This window comes from Emys orbicularis, chromosome 10 (genome assembly GCF_028017835.1).
Source record: "Emys orbicularis isolate rEmyOrb1 chromosome 10, rEmyOrb1.hap1, whole genome shotgun sequence".
NCBI classification, from domain to species: Eukaryota; Metazoa; Chordata; order Testudines; family Emydidae; genus Emys; species Emys orbicularis.
Window position 1 is genome coordinate 53473069 of NC_088692.1, and position 16986 is coordinate 53490054.

Genomic DNA, 16986 nt, shown 5'->3' on the forward strand with positions numbered 1-16986 from the left:
CGAAAGAATTCTTCCTTTTAACTTACTGGATTTTCTAAGAGACCCACAGCAAAGGAAAGGGAGAGCATGCGAAGAAAAATAATGCCTGAGATGTCCCTTAGTGTGAGCCTCAAATCTCTACGCTGCTTTTCACTAGGCTTATCTAAGAGTTCAAATTAATAGCCAGAGTCAAATTCAGCATTTCCCCGTAGGCCCTTTAATCTGGGATATGTCACAGCATATGAGGGCCAGTGATACAGGTGATTGATTGGTACTTGCATGCTATGATGGTGCCCAGGAAATAATCCACGGGTTTGAGGTCAGATTTTCCATTAAAAACTAACAGAAATTCATATGCACGTTGGGGGAAGTGAGTGATAAATTGACAAAACCAGTAGGATGCAATTAAGAAATCAGATCTGGGCTGGAGGGGGTGGGTGACCCTGGGGATCTTTAGTGCAGGTTTGTGTAGATTGGAGTCTACTCTTTCAGCCTTAACTACTGTGACCCCAAATCTTCATCCTCTTCCACCTTAATACACCATTACTACTACTTATTACTTATGACTGTAATGACAGGATGTCTCATTACTGCCGCGTCAATCAGAAATAGCAGCAGTCTTGCAGTGCTGTTTATGAAGTAGAATTCCCTGCCAACACATACCTCTCCTCTTTCCCCCCACTTTATACATACTGTCAGCAACAGTAGAGGGCATGGAGAAGCACCATGTGTTGTTTGAGCATGCTGCAGTACATTAGTTAATAGAGCTGAAGAGTGAAAGCCTTTCAAGTGGCTGTAGAATAAGCTTTACCAAGATTTCTAGATCTGCCCAAGTCTTTTCCCTTTCATTCCTTCACAGAGCAGTTGCAGAGGTCAGTAATACTGAAATAAAAATTTGTTCAAGAAACGCCCAGCAACAACTGCCATTTTATTACCAAGCTGCCGAGAGGGGCCAAATGGAGAAAGAATGCTTCATGAGGTGAACTGAGCTTTACTGGATAATAAGGCTTCCCAAGCCAACTGAAATGTAAGCTTAGTTCAGTGTGAAATGCACATTCCTGACCCTTTCTTCAGTGAAGCCATGTCTCTGATTATACTGGTCTACAATTTTTGAGAAGTCGTCTGCTTCAGAGATAAAATGTGCTATTTATTATGTATTTTGATGTGCTGAATTCAAATATGACAATTAAAACAACTGATTGGCTACTGTTTCTAAGATATTTAACTTTTTACATTTTATGTCTATGTATATTGTGTAGATAGTAGAGTTTTAATCATAAATTGTAAACCTAGGACTTTTCATGTGTTTATGGTTGCTTTACATGATAATATTTCACCTGTCCTGTTTATGTAACACTTTAAAAATCAGCAAAAGGGTTATATAAATAAAATTTATTATGAAACAAAAGGCAAAAAACTATTATGTACATAATTTAGTCCTATTCAGTGTCTACTTGACGCTTCTTGGCTTGTCTCTTGTATTCATTAAATGGAGCATCTCTTGTCACTGTCCAGCAATAGTCTGCAAGCATTGATGGGCTCCATTTGCCCTGATAGCGTTTCTCCATTGTTGCAATGTCCTGGTGAAATCGCTCGCCGTGCTCGTCGCTCACTGCTCCGCAGTTTGGTGGAAAAAATCTAGATGAGAGTGCAAAAATTGTATCTTTAGTGACATGTTGCAACCAAGGCTTTTGTATGCCTTGAGGAGGTTTTCCACCAACAACCTGTAGTTGTCTGCCTTGTTGTTTCCCAGAAAATTTATTGCCACTAACTGGAAGGCTTTCCATGCCGTCTTTTCCTTGCCACGCAGTGCATGGTCAAATGCATCATCTTGAAGAAGTTCACGAATCTGAGGACCAACAAAGACACCTTCCTTTATCTTAGCTTCACTTAACCTTGGAAATTTTCCACGGAGGTACTTGAAAGCTGCTTGTGTTTTGTCAATGGCCTTGACAAAGTTCTTCATCAGACCCAGCTTGATGTGTAAGGGTGGTAACAAAATCTTCCTTGATTCAACAAGTGCTGGATGCTGAACACTTTTCCTCCCAGGCTCCAATGACTGTCAGAGTGGCCAATCTTTCTTGATGTAGTGGGAATCTCTTGCACGACTATCCCATTCGCTGAGAAAACAGCAGTACTTTGTGTATCCAGTCTGCAGACCAAGCAAGAGAGCAACAACCTTCAAATTGCCACAAAGCTGCCACTGATGTTGGTCATAGTTTATGCACCTCAAAAGTTGTTTCATGTTGTCATAGGTTTCCTTCATATGGACTGTATGACCAACTGGAATTGATGGCAAAACATTGCCATTATGCAGTAAAACAGCTTTAAGACTCGTCTTCGATGAATCAATGAACAGTCTCCACTCATCTGGATCGTGAACGATGTTGAGGGCTGCCATCACACCATTGATGTTGTTGCAGGCTACAAGATCACCTTCCATGAAGAAGAATGGGACAAGATCCTTTTGACGGTCACGGAACATGGAAACCCTAACATCACCTGCCAGGAGATTCCACTGCTGTAGTCTGGAGCCCAACAGCTCTGCCTTATTCTTGGGTAGTTCCAAATCCCTGACAAGGTCATTCAGTTCACCTTGTGTTATGAGGTGTGGTTCAGAGGAGGAGGATGGGAGAAAATGTGGGTCCTGTGACATTGATGGTTCAGGACCAGAAGTTTCATCCTCTTCCTCTTCCTCGTCTGACTCAAGTGAGAATGATTCTGGTGCATCAGGAACCGGCAGTCCTTCTCCGTGGGGTACTGGGCGTATAGCTGATGGAATGTTTGGATAATGCACAGTCCACTTTTTCTTCTTTGACACACCTTTCCCAACTGGAGGTACCATGCAGAAGTAACAATTGCTGGTATGATCTGTTGGCTCTCTCCAAATCATTGGCACTGCAAAAGGCATAGATTTCCTTTTCCTGTTCAACCACTGGCGAAGATTTGTTGCACAAGTGTTGCAGCATATGTGTGGGGCCCACCTCTTGTCCTGATCTCCAATTTTGCAGCCAAAATAAAGGTGATAGGCTTTCTTAACCATAGTGGTTATACTGCGCTTTTGTGATGCAAAAGTCACTTCACCACAAACACAGCAGAAGTTATCTGCACTGTTCACACAAGTACGAGGCATCTCTGCTCACTCTGGCTAAACAGAAATGTGTCCCTTTGCAAAATCAAACACTGACAAATGAGAGAGCACGACACTGTATGATTTCTAGAGCTGATATAGGGCAATTTGTTCAGCAGAGTGATGTAAGCTTAGTTATGATTGCATCATCCATGACTTCTAGGAATAACATGATGCAATTCATATCATGTATGACGCAATACCAGCTTCAGATTGCATCATTCATTGTTTTGCCTAAAAAGCAAGTACTGTCCAAACCCAGTCAAAGAGTTATTCATAGATCCAGTCAAAGATGTATTTTAGTCATTTCTGGTTTAAATTGAGATCCCTTCCCTTTATAACTCACTTATCCTCCGCCATTCCCAAGTCAAGGGTCGTATATACTGACCCAATAGCATATCTTGAAAACTAGAGCCAATCAACAATTTTAAGCATCATTTTCGTTCTCAGTGACCCAGAATTAGTAAAGTTTGACTACATTTATTTCAGAAGCATGTTGGCTGTAGAGCAGTGTTATCAAACAGGAGGCACTTTAATGCAACAAACTCGAAAAAGACTTACTTGATTTCGGTTTGTCCTCCTGCTTTTCGGGCAATTTGAACCAGCTCTTTCCCATATCTCTCTTCTGCTTGTGCCCTGTTAACAAAATTCCTTAGTTATTTTCTTCTGTTGAGGTTGGGCCCATGTTTGCAAGAATGCATTTGTAGCCGACTCTGAGATACAAACAATTGGTTTGTAGCTGTCTTTATTCTCTCTCCCCAGTGCCACTGCTATCAAGAGCTCATCTAAAAAGACACCCACTGATGTTCTCCTCTGACTTGGAAGAAGCTCTTATCTGCTTAGAGAGAATACATTTTTGTATTAAATTGGCTCTTCTGTTTTTGCTTGGCTCACAGTTGGGTGGAAAAGTTGGACTATAACTGAGTGGCGTATGCTTGGTGTAAACAAGTAGAGTCCCCAACAGGTGCCCTTTTGCACATAAGTCCCATTTTCAAAAGTGACTTAAACTCTTCGTATCAGAGGGGTAGCTGTGTTAGTCTGTATCCTCAAAAACAACAAGGAGTCTGATGGCACTTTAAAGACTAACAGATTTATTTGGGCATGAGTCGTAATCAGTGATTTTATCACAGCACCTGCTGAAAGGGCCTTGTTGACACCAACAATGGGTGCAGTTTTGACACCTATATCAAATGCAAACAAATTCTGTCCACAGCTATCCTGTTCTATGCACAAGGATGGGGTAAGATTACAGGGAGGATTAGGACAATGGTTCTTTAGGACAAACTGCAAATTTAACTCACTCATTTTACATAAATGCTATGCATGTAAGATTGTTAGGTCCTTCCATCCCTGTTCCTTTCAGTCTGGTTATGTTTTCAGGCTCTCTTCACAAAGGCTTAGAAACCTACTTTTTGTTTTAAATGAGAACTGTGGTTCTCCTTTATGGGACCCAAACATTGATTCTATTAACAACTCCTATAAGTCCCCTCCAGCTTATCAGCAGCCTTGGTCAACCTACACATAGATCCAGTACTGTCAAACATGGGAATTCAAAAGTCATAAGTCATTCCCTCACTCCGGCCCCCAAAACCATGAGGTTTTTAAAAAAATGCATTTTGCCCTCTGATTTTAGGACCTTTAAAGGTTCACATTCTGTGCAACTTTCATTTTAAAAAAATGCATCTGAAGAAGTGGATTTTTTACCCACGAAAGATTGTTCCCAAATAAATCTGTTAGTCTTTAAGGTGCCACCGGACTCCTTGTTGTTTTTTTAAACACTTAGAAACCCAAGTTGCTTTTGGAAATGCGAGTGAGGCTCCTAAGTCAATTGGGCACTTTTGAAAGTTATCCCCTTTATCCAAAAGGAATTCCCAGACAAGTGTATGGCTATTTGGCCCCATTTAAATTGTTAGCCCCATTTCCCTGATTTGTCACTCTGACCTTTGTTGTTTATCTGGCACCAGGTGTTCTCCATATGGATTCAGACAAGTCCTTGCCACAAGGAGATTATTTGATTGATTCTGTCTTTAAAGATACTTAGTTGCCTTTCAAACACTTCTCTGTATATACTTGCTGCGATAGGCCTTACTTTACAACCTGCTGTATTCGATTTCAGATTTTGAATAAATTATTCTGCTGACGTTTCACATCTTTACCATCGCCCGCTAATTGCTGCAGTCCACCCCAGAGGTGAATGCCCTTTCAAAGTGGTGGTCGATGGGCACACGCAGCCGCTTATGTGCAAGTAGTTTTGGGATCCTCTGGGACTAAAGGGAACTAAATATCAAGTATGGTCCCAACTGCACTTCACTACCTGTTTAACACAGTAGATTTGTAAGAGATTCCTTCAAAGTGAAACTGACTAGTCTACTTTAATTGGATAAAGTGAGAGGAAATGCAGAGTAAAGAGTGAAAAGTAAATTCATTTTTTATTTCTCTCTTAAAAATAAGAGATGCTGTCATTGCCCTAGATAAGAACTTCAGCTCCAATCCTCACCTGTGTTTGGGCCTTTTGCTCCACTAGAGCAGCACAAAGCAGCCCCACAGCCAATGTATCCAGCCCTGGGATGATCACCCAAGTGTAGGCGAATCCTCAGAACATAGAACTTGCATAGTGGCTCCATACCACCGGCCCATCCTTGCATCTGGGGGAGGAGCATGGCTGGGGAAAAGGGTTGTAGCCAGGGCTCCCCAATAATTCTCCACCTGCTGCAATGGCCCCTTGGGGCCAGACCTGCATAGGATCAGGGGAGTGCAAAGGTGGATTAAAGCCATCTTTCTGTACATGCACCCTGGATGCACTGTGTGTTTCGTGGCCCCAAATGAGGATTGGAGCCACTTTATTATTTTTTAAGATATGATTTTTAACCTGGCCGTCTCTCTTTTTTAAATACAGAAAATATCTAAATTTTAATTTGTAATTGCTGCCTTAATTCCACATACAGGAAATTGGTTCAAGCAAATGTGTATATTACACACACACCTTGTGTTTTAAACTTTTGCAAAGCAAAAACCACAGCACAGTGCATTGCAAAACCACTAGTGCTTATGCAACGACTAGAGGCCCTTGCCAGTAATGCCATGTCAGTGTTCAAAAGAGGGTGATGCCTGGACTACCAAAAGCATTTAAAGTGAAAACTGGAGTTGCTAAGGAAGTATTGAAAACAGACATCTAAGAGCTCTGAGCCTTTACTGTTTGAAGTGGGATCTTGTCATACATTAGCTTATTGTGTCCCCTTGTATATGTGCAGCTCAGAGAGCAGATAATTTTTTTACATGGTGACAAGATTCTCCTTCTCTTCTCTCTAATAATGTCCTTAGAAGCCAGTTGGCTTATGATTTGTATGCAATACATGTGTGTTCTGAAGAAGAGGACTGTGTTTGAATAATAATAGTTGTACAGCAAGGAGCAGCCAATTAGACAGTTTATAGTTCTCCTCCCTGCACATGGGAAAAGAGTGATTAATGTTTGTTCTGTTAATACATTCTGATTCTTCTGTGATTATAGGCATGAAAATGTGGATAATCATCCATGAACAAAAACTGCATGGTAAATGGAGGGGTTTGTGACAGGGCTCTTTGTTTGTTTGTTTTGAATTGGAGATTTGGAATCTTTTAAACTCAGGTGGTGCTATGGTGATCAAAGGGTGTTGCCAGCTCTCATGATACTGCTGTTTTTTCGGAAGCCCCAGGTCCTGCAATCGGGTGATTTGCATGAGACTCTCAGCTTACGTTTTTTTTTTTTTTAATGAAAGTTGCACAGAATGTGAACCTTTAAAGGTCCTAAAATCAGAGGGCAAAATGCATTTTCTTGAAACCGCATGGTTTTGGGGGCCGGAGTGAGGGAATGACTTATGACTTTTGAATTCCCATGTTTGACAGTACTGGATCTATGTGTAGGTTGACCAAGGCTGCTGATAAGCTGGAGGGGACTTACAGGAGTTGTTAATAGAATCAATGTTTGGGCCCCATAAAGGAGAACTGTAGTTCTCATTTAAAATTAAAAGTAGGTTTCTAAGACTTTGTGAAGAGCGCCTGAAAACATAACCAGACTGAAACAAACAGAGATGGAAGGACCTAACAATCTTACATGCATAGCATTTATGTAAAATGAGTGAGTTAAATTTGCTGTTTGTCCTAAAGAACCATTGTCCTAATCCTCCCCGTAATCTTACCCCATCCTTGTGCATAGAACAGGATAGCTGTGGACAGAATTTGTTTGCTTTTGAGATAGGTGTCAAAACTGCACCCATTGTTGGTGTCAACAAGGCCCTTTCAGCAGCTGCTGTGATAAAATCACTGACTGAGACTCATGTGGCTTCCAAGAGTAAAGGTTTGGTTTGTCCCATCTTTCTCCCTCTTCTGTCCTTCTCACCAACATGCACTTGCATCACTCTTGGAAGAGGCAGCTTCAATGCATTTCTAGCCAAAAGTAAAGAGATTCTGACAGGCGCCGCACGTGTGCACATACACGTACAGGACTACGGGTCAGAGGAGTGGGTTGGAGGAGGGTGAGAATTCATGGAAAGAACAATTCTGAGAGATTTCTGCAGCTACTTGTTTCAGAATGGCTTTGAGATGAATCTTTCTCCTGCTTTGTGGAAAGTCCTTTTTGCACATCCTGCAAGCCATGGTTAGGCTTAACCTGCAAATGATGGAAACCCCCCACCCCACCCCTCCATAATCTCAGTCACATGCTTTAATTCCTTGCGACTACAGACACATGCAAGAAAGGGTTTGATCTCCAGGAGTTTAAGGAGCCACAACAAAGTCTCTTCAAATGGGTACAGTTCACCTAATGTCGTTATGAGACTGCTGCGGGATTGTGTGACACAGTAAAAGACGTTTCCATTAGCGTTCAAGGAAATCAACCCAAACCACTTAAATGTTTGTGGGAGACTATTTACATTTCAATGAGTTAATAGCCTTGGGGTAGCACGATACAGCGTACATGGTGGCTTAAAGTTGTTTAAACACAGCCAATTAAAACTGGAACTAAATACTGAATAGAACTTTTCTAAGTCTCAGCTAAAAATGAAGGACAAAAATGAGACAGAAGAGTGGCCTCGGTTTCTATGTATTTTCTAACCAAGAAACTAATGGCAACCACCACATGTTGCTGTGGGACAACCTGTGAGAAACAGGCTGCAGATGGACACACATGCGTACAGTATGTTCAAAGAGGGTCTAGGAACAAGAAAAGATGGGAGAATAATATGGTCAATCCTAGAATGCCTGGGAAAGGTCTACGCAGAGCTACCATACGTACCGCTGGTTACACCAAAAGAAAGATCAAATTTCAGTAATTATAGGAAATTGACCCACTGTGGCTAATAGCATATTATAATATGTGTGAAGCATTGGCTTTCTGTGAACGAGGGAAAACAGTGATGTTTCACTTCTGGATGTTAATAAAGAGGATTGCCTCTTTAGTCAATAAATTGGGCGTGAGCAGTTAAGTATGTATTTACAACACAGAACTGATTAGAGATGGGTCTGAATGGAACTCGGGATCTAAAGTCCTTCCAAACCTCCTCCTATTGCACCCCCCTCAAAAAAAATCTTTGGGAAAATTTGGATCTTAACTTTGAAACTCAGGTCTATCTCTACGTATAGTGCAAGGGGAAAAATCCTGCATTGGTAGAGAGGGCTAGATGACTTAGTCTTTCCTCTTGCTCATGTCTATGATTCCTCCTCCAAGCATTGTTTAACTGCATGACAAGGTGTAACTCTGACATTGTTTATTTTCATTCATTTCATTTTCGGAAATATGTCTTAAATTAGCTATGCGGAGTGTGGGGGAGGGGGAGGGATCATCATTCAAATGATTCATATGCCAACGTGGTGTCTGACTTTGCTGCTAAGAACTCGTTGTCTCTGAGATCATTTCTGTACAGACTTCTCTGTTAAAAACATGTATGACTGTACTCTCTGAATCAAATTCTGAAGTGACCCGCAGAATCCTCCTGCAGCTCCTGCAAGAGTGTTCAGGAGTAGGTGAGATGAATTCATAAATAGTTTTTCATACCTCCTTCACCACCACTTCTTACCTCTGTTTGAGCAAGTCCTCCACATCTTTTGCCATCTTTCTCCCATCCAACATTCGCTGGAGAAGCACCTCATAGCCAGAGTGGACAGTGAATTCCTTGCACTGAAATCACAAAGGCGAACAGTTATGTAAATTGATTAGCAGACACCATTCTGAAGTGCACAACAAACGTTCTGTAAGTAGTGCTAAACAAATCAGTTTGGAAAAAATAAGAACTAACTTTAACCTCTGCCCAGAATGTAAACAATCAACAGAACTTAAACAAAGTAACTTTTCAAAAATTATTTTTCCTACTGACTCTACATATAATGGTTCTCACCAAAGGTGGGTGTGCTAACTTACTACGAGAGAGCCTATTCTTATGTTATCGTTGCTCTCCTGCAGAGCAGGAACAGATGTCCCCAGGGTCTTGCAGGTCAGTTTTGCAGTGGTGGAGAAATTAGTGACATGGTGTCTGGGAATGGTCTAAGCATAATTTGTTTTATTTACATGCATATATCAGTCCTGGAACAAACATGGTCAAAAGGCATGTAAGCAATTTCTTCTCTCAAGAATCTCAGCCCAACACCAATGCCTGGTTCCCAGGGAGCAACTCTACTTTAAGAATTGCCGCTAATTAGAGACCAAGTCAGAGAGCAAACTCTCCTGCTGCTCGAAAAGTTCAAATATAACAACACATAGCATGTCTCTCCAAGACTGAACATTTGCTCATACGCTAAGAAAGAACTTGGAAGACTAAATGTAACAGTGTCACTTGGTGACACCTGCCATAACATTACTTTATATCCCATCCCATCCAGATGCAACAAGTACTGAAATAGCTTAAAGGAAGGTAGTGCATCAGAGATCTCCAGCCCAATTTAGCTGAATGAAAAGGTCTGACAAGAACAGTATCTGAAATGTTGGCATTTATCAGAGAGGGAGAAATGGTTTTGAGCACAGATCTGAAAGTCAGTAGTTCCTCTGTCCTCTCTCTTAAACAGACTCCTGCTGTAACCGTCAGCAGGTCATTTAACATCTTTGTCTCTGTTTCACCATGTGTAAGATAATTCTTAGGTTCCTTCCAGGGCTTTTGTGTGACGTTTCTCTGGTTGTCAGATAAGAGCTGAAGCTACAAAGTGCTAGATAGAGGTTACGCATTAATATCTGAATTTCCAAACATTCTGAGGCTCACACTTCAGTATCTATAAGGAATGCACATTAGAAGCTACATAAATAAAAATTTCAGGAAAATATGATTGTTTTAGTCCTTATCCCAGTCTGTGATGCTGATCCATAAGCACATAAGAATGGCCATACTGAATCAGACAAATGGTCCATCTAGCCCTGTATCCTGTCTTCTGACTGGCTGGTGCCAGATGCTTGTAGAGGGAATGCACAGAAGAGGGCAATTGTAGAGTAATCCACTCCCTGTCGTCCAGGCCCAGGTTCTAGCAGTCAGAGGTTTATTGTCCAAAGTCAACTGGATTTTTTTTCTAAAGCTTACCAATGGATTAGAGAGCTTAATTATCCAGCCTACCTCAGAAGATCAACCAAGTTTATCGAATAAAATATTGAATTATTTTAAAGCAAAGATGTAATGTAAAAATGAAGCTAGTAATAGCTCCACTGACAAGCAAATAATGCCTTTTTGTGTTTCTCTTTGGTTTTTACTCTAGCTTCATGGGGCAGGTTTTATTCTGGAAATCTGTCAGTTCTGACCCTTAGCCCTTTGGAAAAGGACTTCATGATTTCTCCTTATTCAATAATAGTCTAAAACTTCCATCAGCTAAGCCAAGAAAGTGATATACAAACACTTTCCCCAAATCAGCATTATACCTGTGTTTTAAACACTATGGGTGAAATCCTGTCTCCATTGAAGTCAATGACAAAACTCCCATTGACTTCAGCAGGGCCAGGATTCCACCCTAGATGTGTAGTTAGAACTTCATAACCTTTAAGTATATTTGGAGTTAATTTTTATGGCAGCCATACAATGTATTTTATTTGTACCTCAGCTCATTAGATCTACCATTATGGTGTTTTTCCTCCTTTTGAATACGTAATTTAATTACTTGGATGTTGATCTTGTGTTTGTTCCAATACAACCTCAAGCTATTTGTCATCAGTGTATTGGTGGCATGAGAGCCCATGGCATTTCCCTGTCTCTCTCCAGGAGGTCTCAGATATGCTGAAAAGGTGGAGAGACTATACTGATCACTGGTGGGTTCCATTTTGAGTAATCTTGTGGAAGAGGAGCTATTGCGCACATCAGTTCTCTGAGAAGAACAGACAAAGGCAGACCACTCCCAGACTATCCACTCCTGCCAGGGCTTCCCTGCAAGACAGCAACATGCTGTGATGCACTCAGTCTATGGCAACTTGATAGTCTAGTTGTAAAAGCCTGAAGAACTTGTTTCACAGCCATGGGGTTGCACTAGTGATTTTGGCCCATCTTAGTTTTTGCATGGGAGGCTCCATTAAAGCCTACACAGGAGAACAGCTGAAGTATTTTATCATCATGCCAACATATCAGCTACTCTATTTGTGTATTATCTTTGGAATTGCTCAAACTGTGAAGAATCTTCCCATCACTAAATCCATCTCTAGCTAAAGTAGATGCAGCATCATAGGCTCTAAAAAGTTGCTGCAATGCATGGATGTGCAGTGAAACTATAAGTGTTCACAGGAAACCTATGGAGTATTAAACTGGTCTGAAGCACCAAGAGTAGCTGCCAAGAACCAGCTTCTCCTTCACTGTTGCATGCAGTGATTATTTTATTTTATATTTTTTAATTGGAGGCTTTGCAGTACCCAGGTCATTTTTACTTGCATTTGGCCACTTCTTACTGACTTGCAGATTTGTATGGAAGTGTCAATGGTGAATTATATTCACAAAATTGTGAGGGCCACCAATCTAGGGAAAGTCCAGAAACCAAAAAAAAAAAAAAAAAAAAAATGGGAGGGAAAGCAGGGGGCTATAAAACTGTCAAATGCTTAGAGCATAGCCCTGGGAGACAAGACTCCTGGGTTCTGTTTCCAGGTTCTGCCACTGACTCACATTCTGGGCTCCATTTTAACTTTTTGAGTAGTTTGATTTATCTATCTCTAGAATGGCTATAGTATAAAAATATGGTGCCATACATTACATGAGTGTTACAAGAATTAAATAGTAGTATTGCATTATGTAGCATATAAAAGCTTAAATGAGCTGGTGTACAAGCACATACAGGACATTACAGGCCCATCTCCAAATTGCTTACTGTCCAACATGAAGTTTCCAAAAGCATTCATTACTCTTATAGTTCATCATTTATTCACAGACCTCAAAGGATTTATCGTTTTATAAATGCCTTGACATATTGCCTTCCCACCAGAACTACCAAGAACTAGGTCTCTTTGGCAAGACTTGAGACTCTGGAGGAACCATTTGGCAACTAACAGCTAGATTCTTACATTTCATTTTAAAGCAAATACATTGAGGCTTCAGCTACTGACTTTAAGAGAAAGGAACTGAGCGACATTCAGGAATGAACGTCACAGACTGATTACTGGCTTATAGCCTTGTGCAGCTGCTGTTATGCTTCTGAACTAAGGACCCTGGGTTTCAGTGGTTCTGAGCAGCATGTGGCTCCTTGGATTCGGAAGCTTTTGTTTCCCCCAGTGCTAAGTTTAACTTCTGTGGTTAATCTTTTGCTACCACTTGCACATTTACAAGCTTCCAATGCCACAGTTTCCTGACAGCGGCAACTCCTTCCTCTCTAATGGAAACTTACAGTGAGCCCCGGGATGAAGAGAAAGAGAGGAGAAGGAGAATGGCCCATACTAGTCCCAGACAAATGCCTCTACCAGCAAAATACTCATTATGTAGAAACTGAGGCAAAACAACTTGCATAGAAAATGCTGTGAAGGGGATGGTGAATCCATCCTGCCACTGGTGTAACCACAGGAAATTGATATTGTTAGAGATGCCCATCTGATCCTTGCCAACAAGTTACACCCTCCCACACGCTAGCATTATTTCTGTTCTGCTGTGGTGGAAATATGTTTAACACCTCACATCTATTGAGCAGATAAAACCCTGAGCCATTGTCCCAGTGGTTAAAATAAAGAACAAAAAACAAACCTACACTTGCCATTTGAGGACCAAAGTAGGAAAGATACTTAGTAACCCCACTGACAGCTGATTGCCACCTGCTTTCGTCCGATGTCTTGAGAATTCAGGTCCTGATGGAAGCTTTGTTGCTGCTGTTGTGATAGAATCTCATTTATCCTTCCCCTGGTCTACTTCTGATAGAAATTGCTTCAGTCACATACTCCACACACAAGCCATAGCCCACAGCTGATTGAATTTTTCCAGGGAAGTTCCATCATATTCTGGAGGAGCATTTCTAGGAGGGTTTTTTCTCTCCATTTAGTTTTGTTGCGAGCTGCTCATTCTAGTGTGGTCTTAGGGCTAGTCTACAGTCACTATCCAGGCTCTACCGATACAGCTACACTTACACAGCTATTTGTGACATAGCCCTGCTGGTAGAGTAACACCACCTCCCCAAAAGACATTAGCTATCCCAACACCAGCACTCTTCTGTCGGCATAGCAGCATCTACCCTGGGGGGTTGCCCACATAGCTATGTTGGCTAGGAGGCAGGGGGAGGGGGGAGGGAGGGGTTTATATACCTAACTAGCATAGCTGTGCTGACAAAATTTTGTAGTGTGCACTTGGCCTTAGATCTTATTTATGCTCAAAAGTTGTACTACTTCAGTTATCCCAGTGTAGTTAAAGCTGCATAACCCTCCGAGTGTGGATGCAGATATACTAGTATAAGAATGCTTATAGCAATACAGCTTTTCCCCCGTACAGGAAGAGGAATAAACTATATCAGAATAAGGCATCTTCATGTCAATGTAATTGCATCCACTGGGGTTGAACTAGATCAGTAAAAAATCACACCCCTAATCAACATAGTCATGTCAGTACAACAACTGTGAAGGTGGGCCTTATTATTCACTGTAGTCTTCTGCTTAGACCAAGCGGATTGGGAGTCTAGCCTACAGCTGAGTGAAAATAAATGGTTTAGTTTCACAGGGTGTTCAGCACATTTTACTCTGATTTGTAAGGAATATAGACAAGGTGGGTGAAATAATATCTTTTATTGGACCAACTTCTTTCAAGCCACACAACTTGAAGCTTTCGAGCCACAGATCGCTTCTTCAGGTCTGGGAAAGGTACTGAGTGTGTCACAGTTAAATATAAGAGACAACAGATTGTTTAGTGTAAGCATATATTGTAAGGGACCATTCAAGACAGAGTCGCCCATTAACACCTCTGCAGTCATAGGACAAAAGAGGGGATGAGGGGGTTATAGATTGTTGTAATAAGCCATAAATCCAGCGTGTCTGTTCAGTCCATGATTTTTAGTGTCTAGCAGCATTATGAATTTAAGCTCCTGGGTCAGCTTTTGAAAGTGTTGTGCAGGTTTCCTTTGAGGATGAGGACTGAGAGGTCAAGTATAGAGTGACTGTTTGTGAAGTGTTCCTCCATGTGTGATGTGGTGTTTTTATCTTTTATCATTTTCCTGTGTGAGTTCATTTGAGAGCATAGTGATTGTCTGGCTTCACCCTCATAGTTTCTATTGGGCCATTTAGTGCACGGGAGGACTTGTACAACATGTTGTGCTAGGCATGTGTAAGAACCATGGATCTTGAAAGATGTGTTGTGGGGGGAGTGTTGATCATTGTACCAGTGGTGATATGTATGCAGACATTCTATAATTGTCCATTATAGTGATTCTAGAGCCTTCCTCTGGAAGCATCTGACAACAGTCACTGCTGGACATGAGATATTAGTCTGGCTGGCCCACTGGCCTAGTAATCAGTATGGCAATGCCTACATTCTCTGCATTGGGTCCCTTTTGTCTCATTATGAGGTCTGTGCAGACCACTGGAAAACATGGCACGCATGGCCTGCTCCGGGACTAAGCCACCTCTCAATGGCTAGCTATGCTCCCGGACACAGGACATTATGGGTCAAGTTCAGTGCTATCCACAGGAAAGGGAGTATCCTTACTCAGCAAGGAAGTGAGAAATTGATCATCTGCACCAAGCCAGGGTATACTGGGTACCAGGTAATCAGGATTGCACACAATGGGACATTTGGGTACACTTGTTTATCTCTCTGTAGTATTTCCTTAATCTTCCAAGACGGACATTCAACACTTAATACCATCTCTAATGCTGGAGATGCAGTTAGAAATGCTGGGTAGCAGTGCGTTGTTAAAAAGCCCGAAGAAGAACCAAAGCTCCTTTTCATGCCCAAGAAAAGCTGCCCAGAGGAAATTAAACAAATTGCACACATGGCACAACCCCCCCACCCCCACCCTGGAGCAATACACAATGCTGCAAATTGTAATAAGAGCTTAAAAATGCAAGAAAGAAAACTTGGGAAAATAAAGCCAGATCTTTAACCCAAGAGTTAACACTCATAACAGCTGCCAAAATAGAATGTGGACTTGTTTACATGGTGCATTAGTCCTCACCAGAGTGGTGTAAATTCTAGATCCTGCTGGCACGTGCTCAAAGTTCCCTTAGTGCACATTAATGTCATCCTGTTTCAAGCAGACTGAGGAGCCATGTCAGTGGTTCTAGCTAATGTGCCTATCCTTCAACTGCTAAAGTCATTCAAGTATCTGTTTGTAATGTAGTGATTGTTCTAATGTATAATAAATGTAAGAAAAAAGTGTTACTATATTAAAGACTAAATCATGATGCTCTCTGCATGAGTAATCTAGGTCCTAGGCAACAAGAGGGAGCCATGAGTTTCTGCAGCACATCTACCAAGAGGCAGGCCAAGGTTCCCTGAAGAACTATGCTGCTTCAGGTGGCAGGGCTGGTCCATTTAGGGGCATGGGCATGGAACTGCTTAGCAGTCTTGCTTGAGTCCCTCAGGTGGTAATGGGACTAGCACACAATATTACTTTTAATAGCAGTAATCGTGAGAGTGGACTGCTCACAGTGATTCCTGAAGGGCTCTGGGCTACACCTGGTCCCCTCCTTATTCCCCTGCCTCAGTACACGTCCGAGTACAAACACCAGAATTCAGCCCTTAATGTCTGCAGGAATATTTTATCCCATTAGTGAGAACACAGACAGTTCTTTTAAAGGACAGAGTAACTATCATCAGTAATTTAATTTGCATGGTTCTGTCTACATTCCTACCAAACAGCATGTGGAGGGGATGCCTTTGTCATTCACTTCTTTTGGAAAGTGAGTATGTACAGTGAGGATCAAAATGGATCTGCTTCCTGTTTGTTGCTTACTGACTTTACTGACAAAAAGTGAGGTTTGTACACATAGGCTGCCCTGGCTCTGCAGTGCTGTGGGAGAATGAGCTGGCTTCTGTTCTGCTTCACGCATCAGTTATTATCTGTCAAATTCTGATCTCTGTTCTTTCAGTCTCTTAAGAGTCCCCACCCTGATTTTCAGATGTCAAGTTTAATTTTGCTGGGCTGGCAATTAGAAGAAATATTTTTTAACATGCAAATACAGTAAGTTTGATATTGAGGCTAAATCACTAACCAATGGGGGGAAGGGGAGAAGCAATTATGATTTCAAGTTATTTATTAATAAAGTGCCACCCTTGCCAAGGTGCTCAGAATTCACACATTACATTTCATAATGTTCTAAATAAAAATAAATTCTAAAAATAATTTTCCCAATGAAACAAAGTATCTACTAGATCAAACCCTGTTACTAATTTGCTACATTAACTCCAGTTTCTGACTACATACCAGAAGACACAACAATATATACGTGTTTGAATGATAAATTGTGGTTCTTCATTACAAATTTT

The 16986-nt window shown here is 41.4% G+C and overlaps 1 protein-coding gene across 1 annotated transcript in view; it reads right to left on the reverse strand.

Moving 5' to 3' along the window:
* PSTPIP1 (proline-serine-threonine phosphatase interacting protein 1) overlaps positions 1–16986 on the reverse strand; it is a 92429-nt gene that overhangs the window by 47804 nt on the left and 27639 nt on the right. The window contains exons 2-3 of the mRNA XM_065412284.1: positions 9160–9260; positions 3671–3745 (exon numbers count right to left, since the gene is read on the reverse strand). Coding sequence (XP_065268356.1) covers positions 3671–3745; positions 9160–9260 — 176 coding nt within the window. The remainder of the gene's footprint in view (positions 1–3670; positions 3746–9159; positions 9261–16986) is intronic.